Source organism: Triticum aestivum, chromosome 3A, assembly GCF_018294505.1.
Source record: "Triticum aestivum cultivar Chinese Spring chromosome 3A, IWGSC CS RefSeq v2.1, whole genome shotgun sequence".
Classification (NCBI taxonomy): domain Eukaryota; kingdom Viridiplantae; phylum Streptophyta; class Magnoliopsida; order Poales; family Poaceae; genus Triticum; species Triticum aestivum.
In genome coordinates, this window is record NC_057800.1 from 66,531,111 (window position 1) to 66,544,242 (window position 13,132).

The 13,132-nt window shown below is 42.5% G+C and overlaps 1 protein-coding gene across 1 annotated transcript; it reads left to right on the forward strand.

The window, feature by feature from the left end:
• Positions 1-6,731: 6,731 nt before the first annotated feature.
• LOC123057941 (probable NADPH:quinone oxidoreductase 1) lies at positions 6,732-7,846 on the forward strand. Its single transcript, XM_044480800.1, has 2 exons — positions 6,732-6,965; positions 7,064-7,846. The coding sequence occupies exons 1-2, from the start codon at positions 6,860-6,862 to the stop codon at positions 7,573-7,575; spliced, it is 618 nt and encodes a 205-aa protein (XP_044336735.1). The 5' UTR covers positions 6,732-6,859; the 3' UTR covers positions 7,576-7,846.
• Positions 7,847-13,132: the final 5,286 nt, after the last annotated feature.

The following is a 13,132-nucleotide window of genomic DNA, read 5'->3' on the forward strand; positions in this document are numbered from 1 at the left end:
CAGATGACCAAGAGAATTGGCCCGCAGTGCAAAGCCGCCGAATACGAAGATCTGTCCGGGGAGAAAAGTCTCACCCTGAATCGCATCACTGTTGATGATCGGAGAAGCCATCGGGCCTAAAAGCGACGACACAGAGGAACTCTCAATAAAAGCACCAATGTCGGTGTCAAAACCGGCGGATCTCGGGTAAGGGGTCCTGAACTGTGCGTCTAGGTCAGATGCTAACAGGAGGCAGGGGACACAATGTTTTACCCAGGTTCGGGCCCTCTTGACGGAGGTAAAACCCTACGTCCTGCTTGATTAATATTGATGATATGGGTAGTACAAGAGTAGATCTACCACGAGATCAGAGAGGCTAAACCCTAGAAGCTAGCCTATGATATGATTGTTGTTCGTCTTACGGACTAAAACTCTCCGGTTTATATAGACATCGGGGAGGGCTAGGGTTACACAGAGTCGGTTACAATGGTAGGAGATCTACATATCCGGATCGCCAAGCTTGCCTTCCACGCCAAGGAAAGTCCCTTCTGGACATGGGACGAAGTCCTCAATCTTGTATCTTCATAGGCCAGGAGTCCGGCCGAAGGTATAGTCCGGCTATCCGAACACCCCATAATCCAGGACTCCCTCAGTGGGCCTCCTCAAGTGCCCTAGGTCTTCATGAGCAAGCAAGTTGGATGCACACCCACTTAGTTTCTTTTGTTGAGCTTTCATACATTTATAGCTCTACTGTATCCGTTGCATGGCAATCCCTACTCCTTGCATTAACATCAATCGATGGGTATCTCCATAGCCCATTGATTAGCCTCATTGATGTGAGACTTTCTCCTTTTTATCTTCTCCACATAACCCCCATCATCATATTCTATTCCACCCATAGTGCTATGTCCATGGCTCGCGCTCATATATTGCGTGAAAGTTTATAGGTTTGAGACTACTAAAGTATGAAACAATTGCTTGGTTTGTCATCGGGGTTGTGCATGATGAGAGCATTCTTGTGTGACGAAAATGGAGCATGACTAAACTATATGATTTTGTAGGGATGAACTCTCTTTGGCCATGTTATTTTGAGAAGACAAAATTGCTTAGTTAGTATGCTTGAAGTATTATTATTTTTATGTCAATATGAACTTTTATCTTGAATCTTTCGGATCTGAACATTCATACCACAATTAAGAAGAATTACATTAAAACTATGCCAAGTAGCACTTCACATCAAAAATTCTGTTTTTATCATTTACCTACTCGAGGACGAGCAGGAATTGAGCTTGAGGATGCTTGATACGTCTCCAACGTATCTATAATTTTTGATTGCTCCATGCTATATTATCTACTGTTTTGAACATTATTGGGCTTTATTATCCATTTTTATATTATTTTTGGGACTAACCTATTAACCGGAGGCCCAGCCTAGAATTGCTGTTTTTTGCCTATTTTAGAGTTTCGAAGAAAAGGAATATCAAACGGAGTCCAAACGGAATGAAACCTTCGGGAACGTGATTTTCTCACCGAACATGATCCAGGAGACTTGGACCCTATGTCAAGAAATAAAGGAGGAGGCCACGAGGTAGGGGGACACGCCTACCCCCCCCCCAAGCGCGCCCTCCACCCCCATGGGCCCCCTGTTGCTCCACCGACGTACTCCTTCCTCCTATATATACCTATGTACCCCCAAACGATCAGAGACAGAGCCAAAACCCTAATTCCACCGCCGTAACTTTCTGTATCCACGAGATCCCATCTTGGGGCTTGTTCCGGAGCTCCGCCGGAGGGGGCATCCATCACGGAGGGCTTCTACATCAACACCATAGCCCCTCCGATGAAGTGTGAGTAGCCTCAGACCTTCGGGTCCATAGTTATTAGCTAGATGGCTTCTTCTCTCTTTTTGGATCTCAATACAATGTTCTCCCCCCCTCTCTTGTGGAGATCTATTCGATGTAATCTTTTTTTTGCGGTGTGTTTGTTGAGACCGATGAATTGTGGGTTTATGATCAAGATTATCTATGAACAATATTTGAATCTTCTCTGAATTCTTTTATGTATGATTGGTTATCTTTGCAAGTCTCTTCGAATTATCAGTTTGGTTTGGCCTACTAGATTGATCTTTCTTGCAATGGGAGAAGTGCTTAGATTTGGGTTCAATCTTGTGGTGTCCTTTCCCAGTGACAGTAGGGGCGGCAAGGCACGTATTGTATTGTTGCCATCGAGGATAACAAGATGGGGTTTTTATCATATTGCATGAGTTTATCCCTCTACATCAAGTCATCTTGCTTAAGGCGTTACTCTGTTTTCATGAACTTAATACTCTAGATGCATGCTGGATAGCGGTCGATGAGTGGAGTAATAGTAGTAGATGCAGGCAGGAGTCGGTCTACTTGTCTTGGACGTGATGCCTATATACATGATCATACCTAGATATTCTCATAACTATGCTCAATTCTGTCAATTGCTCAATAGTAATTCGTTCACCCACCGTAAAATACTTATGCTCCTGAGAGAAGCCACTAGTGAAACCTATGGCCCCATGGTCTATCTTTATCATATTAATCTTCCAATACTTAGTTATTTCCTTTGCTTGTTACTTTGCTTTTATTTTACTTTGCATCTTTGTCACAAAAATACCAAAAACATTATCTTATCAGATCTCAATCTCGTAAGTGACCGTGAAGGGATTGACAACCCCTTATCGCATTGGTTGCGAGGAGTTATTTGCTTTGTGTAGATACGAGGGACTCGCGCGTAGCCTCCTACTGGATTGATACCTTGGTTCTCAAAAACTAAGGGAAATACTTACGCTACTTTGCTGCATCATCCTTTCCTCTTCAAGGAAATCCAACGTAGTGCTCAAGAGGTAGCACCTCCCCAAGCTTGTGGGAGACTCTCTTCTTCAATTTGCACAAAATTATATATTCCCTTAAAGCATCTTGTTTCTTATGAGCGGAGAAATATTTAGCAGAGAAGTAGTAAATCATATCCTAGGGACTACGCACACAACCAGGATCAAGAGAATTAAACCATATCTTAGCATCACCCTTTAATGAGAACGGAAATAATTTAAGGATATAATAGTAGCGAGTTTTCTCATCATTAGTGAACAGGGTAGCTATATCATTTAATTTAGTAAGATGTGCCACAACAGTTTCAGATTCATAGCCATAGAAAGGATCAGATTCAACCAAAGTAATTATATCAGGATCAACTGAGAAATCATAATCCTTATCAGTAATAAAGATATGTGAAGTAGCATAAGCAGGATCATATCTCATTCTAGCATTCAGAGAATTTTCTTTCAGCTTGACCAATAGTTTCTGAAGATCACTTCTATCATTGCAAGCTCAGAAATCTCTAGCAGTTTCTTCATCCATAATATAACCCTCAGGAACAACAGGCAATTCATATCTAGGGGAGAATCTTCATCATCACTTTCATCAATATTATCAGTTTCAATAATTTCATTCTCTCTAACCTTAGCAAGTTGTTCATCAAGAAATTCACCTAGTGGCACAGTAGTATCAAGCATAGAAGTAGTTTCATCATAAGTATCATGCAAAGCAGAAGTGGCATCATCAATAACATGCGACCTATTAGAATCAATAACATGTGTAGGTGTCGCAAGTTTACTCATAATAGAAGGTGAATCAAGTGCAGAGCTATAGATGGCAGTTCCTTACCTCCCCTCGTAGTTGAGGGAAAAATCTTAGTTCTTTGATCTTTCAAGTTCTTCATAATGATCAGCGGATATAAATTCCAAGTGACTCAAAGAATAGAGCTATGCTCTCCGGCAACGGTGCCAGAAAATAGTCTTGATAACCCACAAGTATAGGGGATCGCAATAGTTTTCGAGAGTAGATTATTCAACCCAAATTTATTGATTCAACACAAGGGGAGCCAACGAATATTCTCAAGTATTAGCAGCTAAGTTGTCAATTCAACCACACCTGAAAACTTAATATCTACAGTAAAGTGTTTAGTAGCAAGGTAATATGATAATAGTGGTAACGGTAGCAAAAGTAATATTTTTTGTTTTATAGTGATTGTAACAGTAATAACAGAAAAGTAAATAAGCGAAGAACAATATATGAAAAGCTCGTAGGCAATGGATCGGTGATGGAGAATTATGTCGGATGCTATTATTCATGCAACAGTTATAACATAGGGTGACATAGAACTAGCTCCAATTCATCAATATGTAGGCATGTATTCCGAATATAGTCATATGTGCTTATGGAAAAGAACTTGCGTGGCATCTTTTGTCCTATCCTCCCGTGGCAGTGGGGCCCTATTGGAAACTAAGGGATATTAATGCCTCCTTTTAATAGAGTACCGGACCAAAGCATTAACACATAGTGAATACATGAACTCCCCAAACTACGGTCATCACTGGGAGTGGTCCCGATTATTGTCACTTCGGGGTTGCCGGATCATAACACATAGTAGGTGACTATAGACTTGCAAGATAGGATGAAGAACTCACATATATTCATGAAAACATAATAGGTTCAGATCTGAAATCATGGCACTCGGGCCCTAGTGACAAGCATTAAGCATAACAAAGTCATAATAACATCACTCTCAGAACATAGTGAATACTAGGGATCAAACCCTAACAAAACTAACTCGATTACATGATAAATCTCATCCAACCCATCACCGTCCAGCAAGCCTACGATGGAATTACTCACGCACGGCGGTGAGCATCATGGAATTGATGATGGAGGACGGTTGATGATGACGATGGCGACGGATTCCCATCTCCGGAGCCCTGAACGGACTCCAGATCAGCCCTCCCGAGAGAGTTTAGGCTTGGCGGCGACTCCGTATCGTAAAACGCGATAAATCATTCTCTCTGATTGTTTTCTCCCCAAACACGAATATATGAAGTTGGAGTTGAGGTCGGTGGAGCGTCAGGGGACCCACGAGGCAGGGGGGCGCCCAGGTGGGCAGGCGCGCCCCCACCCTCGTGGACAGGGTATGGGCCCCCTGACGTGAATTCTTCTTCCAGTATTTTTTATATATTTCAAAAATAATCTCCGTTGATTTTCAAGTTATTTCGAGAACTTTTATTTCTGCACAAAAATAACACCATGGCAATTCTGCTGAAAACAGCGTCAATCCGGATTAGTTTCATTCAAATCATGCAAGTTAAAGTCCAAAATAAGGGCAAAAGTGTTTGAAAAAGTAGATACGACGGAGACGTATCACCCCCCCCCCCCCCACACACACACACACAACCTATGCTTTTCTATATTCGCCGACCCATCTACATTTTTTTTCTGTAAAGCCAACCAACTGGACAACCTCCCTGTTGCTACTTACATTCTTCATTCTTCAAATACAATACTAACCAACGTTAAGCTGTTTTTTTGTGTTTGGTCGGTTTTCTTTTCTCTTTCTATTTATTTGTAAAGGTTTGTTAATTTTTAAAATCATGATCTCTTCAAATTCGTGAACAGTTTTTAAATTCACAAACTTTGTTATCTGTGATTTTTTTTCAAAATCAATGAACTTCTTTTGAAATTCGGTGAACTTTTTCTCAAAATCACTGAACTTTTTTTTCAGTTTCATGAAATCTATGAACTGTTCCAAATCCATGTAAGTTTTTCAATCTGTGAACTTTTTTTAAAATCATGGGCTTTTTCAAATTCATGAACTTCTTTCAAAATAGTATTTTTTTTTAGATCATTGTTTATTTTTCTTAGTCAATTGGTTACTGTTTTGAACGCTGGATAGTGAAGCAATTGTACGACGTTCATTGCGTGAACGAAGGAAAGGAGCGAGCGACGGCCAGCGAAGGAAGGGAGGAGTGGTCGACCATTCTCGGAAAAAAAAGAGAGAGGAGGGATAGACTAGCTCGCTTCCTTCTTTTTATTTTTTTGAGGGGCGAAGGACAATTTATTGATTAACTGGAAAGTTCAAAGGAATACAAAAAGGGTCATGTGGATAGCCTAGTCGCAAGTGGCGACCCTAGTTAAGAGAAACTAAAATTCTAACCAAGCTATGAGCTTCTTTGTTTGTGTCCTTACCTTCGAGGATGATACCACATACTTCAAAAAGCTGCTGATTCACATCGATACCACATGCTTGCTGCGAGCTGGCGCCTGAAGCGCCAAGCTCCTCGGTCGTCAGCGCTAGACTTTTGGGCGATTATTTCCTGCACACGCTCACGGCCTCACGAAGCCCATGATCGATTGCGAAGCGAGATTTGTTTTTATCGAGGCGATTTGACGCCATCGATGATGTCTGAGTACTCCTCTGGTGCAGGCTGCTGCTGTGGATGTCACGTTCAAGTGTACTTTATATCTAGCGGTGGTTGACAATATAATACTTTCTCCATTTTAAAATATAGTGCGTCCGCGCTTTCTGAGATCCAACTTTGACTATAAATTTAACCAACAAGATCAACTGCGGCGGAAGAAAAAATTATATAATTAAAACTTCTTTCGAATACGAATTCACTGATATAATTTTTGCTTCCACCGCAATCGGTCTTGGTAGTTAAATTTACGGTCAAAGTTGAAGCACAGGGACAAAGAAAGCACTACATTGTGAAATGGAGGGAGTAGTATATTGTCAGTAGATTATTTAGGCTGCTAATGATCGCAAGTATGATGCCATCGATGACGCTCCACCACTAGTAGTGCAGTGCAGATACTCTTCTTAATTTGGGTTAGTAAAATTTATCCAACGTCTGACGTTCACGATGACCTGGCTGAGACCAACGAGTCATCTATTTATTCCGTCTCCTCCGGGACAAGACATCAAGCACCTGAGCTGAGCTCCACATCGATCAGTACTCAAAGCTACTCCACTCTCGGCCGAGGGACTCAGTGTCACGGCGACCCAGGACCGAGGAAGAATCATGGATTCCGTGACGGTGTCGACGGCGGCGAAGCCCACCCTCCGCGTGGCGGCCTTCTGCGGCTCCCTCCGCAAGGACTCGTGGCACCGCGGCCTCATCCGCGCCGGTACGCACAATCCATCACCAATCACCATTATATAGTTGCTTAGCTCCCTTGGTTATTTTGCACTGCTGAGTGCAACTGAATTTGCATGACCTATCTAGCCGAGGAGCTGTGCGAGGAGTCCATCCCGGGGCTGCGCATCGACCACGTGGACATCTCCGGCCTGCCCATGGCCAACCCGGACCTGGAGACCGACGGCGGCGAGGGCTTCCCGCCGGCCGTCGAGGCGCTCCGCGACAGGGTCCGCGCCGCCGACTGCTTCCTCTTCGCCTCACCCGAGTACAACTACTCGGTCACGGCGTCCCTCAAGAACGCGCTGGACTGGGCGTCCAGGGGCAACAACTGCTGGGCGGACAGGGCGGCGGCGATCGTGTGCGCGGGGGGCGACTTCGGCGGGGCCAGGGCGTCGCTCCACCTCCGCCAGGTCGGGATCTTCCTCGACCTCCACTTCATCAACAAGCCGGAGCTCCACATCAGAGCGTTCGCGGAGCCGCCCAAGTTCGACGGCGAGGGCAACCTCATCGACGCCGTGACCAGGGAGCGGCTCAAGAAGGTGCTCCTCTCGCTCCAGGCCTTCGCGCTCAGGCTCCAGCACAACAACAAGGACGACTGACTGACTCAAGATCGGTGATGCTTGGCAGTTGGCACCGTGTACCGTATGTGCATTTCCCTAAAGTTTGATGACGTTCTGCTCCGTGCACCAGTATTCGTGGTTCCGTGAAACACTGTAGGAAGTGTGTGCTACCTTTTGTGTAATAAATCGCCGAAGAATTGCATCGTACTGTTGAACGTGTGCGTGCGTATGTGTTTTACCGTTGCTACTAGAACGCGAGGGCGCATGTCTATGTTGAGAAAACAATAGGAAGAAATTGATATTGTCGGAACATATGATGTTTTTATGTGGTTTTTTTTGTCCGTTAACGGCCTCCTTTGGTTCATAGGATTGAAAAATCATAGGAATATGAAAGTCATAGGAAATGAGATGACATGCATCTCAAATCCTATGCATAGGAATAGAAAAAGAGATGCCCTTTGATTCACACCATAGGATTTTTTCCATTGAGTCTAGGCTAATGTTTATTTTCCTATGAAATATGGAGGATAGGAAGAATTCCTCCATAGGAATAGGATTTCATTCCTACAAATCAAAGAGCTCTGAAGGAATTTTTCCTATAGAAATCCTATCCTATGAAAATCCTACAAAATTCCTCCAAACCAAAGGAGAGTTTGTGTGATTGTATCCTGTTTAGAAAGGCGAGGCGGCGGCAACGACTTTTTGAAGATGGAATAAGGTTCTCCTCACATAGCTCTCGTACCAATGGTGCGTCGGCGGATCCTGCTGGATTCGGTCGGCGTTTGTCTTCGGTGGATCTACTTGGATCCGGTCTACATCTGTCTGTGTTCGTGCGTCTATAGGCTGGATTCTTTCGATCTAAGTTTCTCTTCATCGGCGAGGTTGCTATTCTGCTGCACTAGTTATGTGTGGTCTTAGCATGAACACTTTCTGATTGTCTACTTACTATAACAAGGCTTGTCCATCTCCGGTAAGGGAGGGACAATGACGATAGTGCGCCTTCGGCTCGTTCCATTGCTCGTAACCGTCGCTAGATGGCGTACAGGCCTGGTTGCAATTGTTGTTACTTCTAATGTACTGCCATGTCTATTGATGAGTAGGTCGGAACTTTTCCCGGAAAGAAACTTTGGCTTAAATAGTTTATAGTACAATATCTTGATATAAAAGTGGAAACAAGACAAACAAATAATAACTACGGCAAGGCAACTTAGTGCATGGTGGACGTAAACAAGAAATCTAAATTTTGTGCTAAAAGGAATTGTCAATATTCTAAACATATCAAACAAGACCATTTATCTAAACATAGTTTCCTTGATTTTTTTTTGGTTCAAAAAGTTATGTGCCAATTCAGTGTTTTCGGCCTATGGTTGCATCTTTATGACTAATCTTTGCTTGTGAAATTAACATGGATGATGAGATAACCCAACTAATAAAGTATCTAATTTGTCACTGCACAAGATTTAATGATCCAAGTTACATGTACAAATATAATAGATAATCGTTTTTCCAAATAATCTAGATGTAAACCATTTCCTTGCTCAACACCTAGAAATAAGACCATGTCATTGTAGTAAACTGGCAAAACCAAGGTTGAATAAATTAACCTCATATCAGAGAAACAATTATGTTTTAAATTCTTTCAATCGTCTAACCCTTAGTGATGCCACATAATTGTATATTCACTTTTTTTCTTATTTCTAATATACCACTTTGTCGACTAATAGCCATCTTCGAAAACCATCCACTTGTAAATGCATTGTGTTGAGAAAAGAATTAGTACTCATCCCTGAATGGTCTTTCTGACAATGAAGGTCTGATGTCACTGTAATGTAAATTACCATTTTTCCTAAATATTTCCTTGTCTTGTAGGTTATTCCATCTAGATTTGTTAGGGAGTATCTTCGCCACACAAGCAAGAAGTTGACTCTCTGGGACCCACAAGGAGTGGCTTGGGAAGTTAGCTATGTCTATTGCAGCCAACGTTCTACTGGTGCTTTTAGTAGTGGGTGGAGCAAGTTTTCTCTCCATAATCATATGGAGAAGTTTGACGTATGCATCTTCGAGATCCTCTTCGAGGACAACATAAAAGTGCATATCTACAGAGCAAACCCCCTACTAACTATGTATGTACCTCCTGGACTCTAGCACCAATAACAACGTTGCAATTATCCATACTGACATGGGTCCCTGGTGGCCAGTAAGAAGAGTATAAATGTTAAGATATATTTGAGACAAAAAGGGTAACTCCATGATAAACAAAGTTTTGCTTTCACTGAATTGTTGGGTTATTGGTTTGCATGATGTTGTATTGTGTAAGAAAAATGTTGCAGACTTGTGGCCATTCCGATGTTGCATTATATGGATAATACATTCCAGTAATTTGTCGCTATATTGATTTCCATTGATAGTCTTTTTTCTATATGTTGCATGCAATATGTTTCTTTTGCCATTTTGTTATAGTGAACTTAGTTCAATTTGGAGGTAATAGCACCCCAGGTCCTTATACTTGCATGTCAGGTGATGGTTTAGTCCTTGTACTTGCAAAAGTAGATTATTTCATCCCTGAACTTGCATTGGAGGTGCAAATTCAGTCCACAGCCACTCACAGCTCGACAAGTGGATGCCAAGTGGCCTGGCTGGTCAACGCGTTGCATTTTGCACATAGCCCCCTGCCTTATTTGCTTATCAACCCGCACTTCATCACAAATGTGAGAACCTGTGTTGGTATATTCGTTGGAATATTCTACTTTGTCGGCAGCTCACCCTCCGCTCACTTCTCTGCTCCCTCGCTTCCTTCCCTGCTCCAGCTCGCCGCAGACGCCAGCTCGCCGCAGCCTCCAGCTCTCCGCCATGGTTTCTTGGAGTGAAGGTTCCAGCTCGTCGTCCGATGGCTACTCTGTCACAAGTGAGGTGAGTAGATCTACTATGACTCTGCCAGTTAGGGTTTGGGCAAGAAGGGGGGTTTCTGAAAATATTGTGTTGTAGGCTCCTGCTCCTGCCACCATTTTTTGCTTTGAGTGGACAGGACTTGCTCCAGATCTTCCAGCTAGATGTGAACACCAGTGTGTCTATGAGAAGCTTGTTTCCTTTGAATCAGTTGATAGTGGAAGGAGGTATCTAGCTTGTGCACAAAAGGTTAGTAGATCTACAGTTCAATCAAACTTGGAACAACATGTTGTTTGTTAATTTAATTGAATTGTTTACAATTAACAGCATCTTGTTTGTGTACTTAGCTGAATTTAAGTGAACTAACTTAACTGACCTTAACTCAACATAAATGAACTTTACTGAGTTAACTGACTTAACTGAACTTAACTGACTTTACTGAACTGATCTGAACTTAACTGAATTTTTCAGTTAACAGCATCTTGTTTGTGTAGTTAACTAAATTTAAATGAACTAACTGAACTTAATTGAACTTAACTGAACTTAAGAGCATATTGTTGGTGATTTAACTGAACCCAAACTTCTTCATGTATGTAAAGTTGTGTTCTTTCTTATTTTGTAGGAAATACCAAAATGCAAGTTTGTGGAGTGGATTGACCCTGAATGGCCTGCCACTCTCAAGATGAGTTTAGCTAGGGTTTGGGGCATGTATGATGATGAGAACAAGCTAAGGATCAGTGAGAATTTACATCTTGCTGAAGAAAAATCTTAGGGTTGTGAGAGAGAAAGAAAAGATGGAAAAAGAACTGAGGTTTTTTAAACTGGATTTTGCTAAGATGGTGGCTGACAAGGAGCGGGCAATTACTGAGTTGAGAAATGCAAGACTTGTTGTTTCTGACCTAAAGCAAGAGCTTGAGAAGAAGAAGCTGTCTGCTAAATCTAGCACTAGCATTCATCAAGTTGTGAGGGCTAAGGCAGAGAAAGAGAGGGATGAGATGAAGCAACAGATGGAGAAGATGAAGGAAGAGATGGACAAAGTGTTGTCCCAGAGGGATGAGCTGAAAAAGGAGAAGAAACTAGAGTACATGATTGGTGATTTGTTCAGGCACAAGGAGGAAACCAAGAGCAAGATAAGGAGGGTGAAGGAGATCTTAGATGAATTTGAGTAATTCATTGTTGATGTAATGTTGCCTTAAATAGTAGCTATTAACTGCTTGCACTCCTTTAGTGAACTTGGTTGATTTGTATGCCACTATCCTGTAAGGCACTGAATTTGTATGACTGCCTCTAGTTAACTGAATTTTTATCACTGCCCAAGTTATGTTGTTTGAAGGTGTTATTACATAACTGAATTTTTGACAGTGTTACTGAAGATTCAGAAAACTGAATTATTGATAGTGTTACTGAAGATTCAGTAAACTGATTTTTTGACAGTGTTAGTGAATATTCAGTAAACTAAATTTTTGACAGTGTTACTGAAGATTAGTAAACTGGATATTTTGACAGTGTTACTGAATATTCAGTAAACTAATTTTTTGACAGTGTTACTAAAGATTCAGTAAACTAAAGAGAGATGCAGTAGTACTAACTGAATAGTAAACTGAATATGATTTTGACCTAAAGAGAGATGCATTAGTACAGATTAAGTATCTGCTGAATCTATAGTATTAAATTTATGCTAATTTTGGACACAACAGCACAGCACATGCTATCCACGGCACATTTGTACTGCAGCATGGCAAAGTCAGGAGCATGGCAAAACACAGCAGCATGGCAACTACTCCCTCCGTTCCTAAATATTTGTCTTTCTAGACATTTCAAATGCCTACTACATACGGATGTATGTAGACATATTTTAGAGTGTAGATTCACTCATTTTGCTCCGTATGTAGTCACTTGTTGAAATGACTAGAAAGACAAGTATTTAGGAACGGAGGGAGTACAACAGCAGCAACATTGTAACCAAATTGAAGCAACATGACCAAAATAGCAACATTGCAGCATATCATCACCCTAACATCATAGCATAGCAGTTCAACGATAACCTTGCATAAACTTGCAGCAGTTCCCATAGCAGCATTACAAATAACTTATGTGCTGAATCTATAAACAGCACACCTAACTTAACTAAACGCAAAATAGTTCTAACTTATATGCTGAACTTATAAGCAGCATACCTAACTACTTCATCTTCTTCTTCTTCAGTCTTCCTTCGTTCTTCTTCACATCTTCAGGCGTTTGAGACGTTCGGAGCGGCACACCTCCCCTGCAGAAGACCTCTTCACAGCCTTGTCGCTGATCCTGGCCGGCTCCGCCACCGCGTCCTGCGCTACCTCCTCCAGCAACTCTTGCTTGACGATGTCGAGCACGTCTGGAAGCAGGTCCACTTCGATTGGACGAGCCCTGTGACCATCCTCCCTGGGGTCGACGACGGGCACCACCATCTGGATCTCTGGCTCATCATCTGACAGGACGACGACCTCTATCTCCTCCTCCTCGGAAGAAGTGCCAGTGTCCCCCCTGTAGCCAGAGTCGTTGTCGGAGTCGACCTTGCAGTACTCGGAGTCGTCATCGTTGGACGAGTCCGCATTCGAGATGTCATCGTGGACGAGGAGCTCGGGCTGGAATCTATCCCAGTAGGCGGTGTTCACTGACGCGGGGAGGGCCAGGACGACGTCGCGCACGCTCTGCGCCCTGGACGTGACGCGGA

Excerpts from the sequence above, each read along its gene's own strand:
- LOC123057941 (XM_044480800.1), top strand. The coding sequence starts at position 6,860 with ATGGATTCCGTGACGGTGTCGACGGCGGCGAAGCCCACCCTCCGCGTG. Across the intron at positions 6,966-7,063 it reads CCGCGGCCTCATCCGCGCCG|CCGAGGAGCTGTGCGAGGAG; the intron begins GTACGCACAATC and ends TGACCTATCTAG.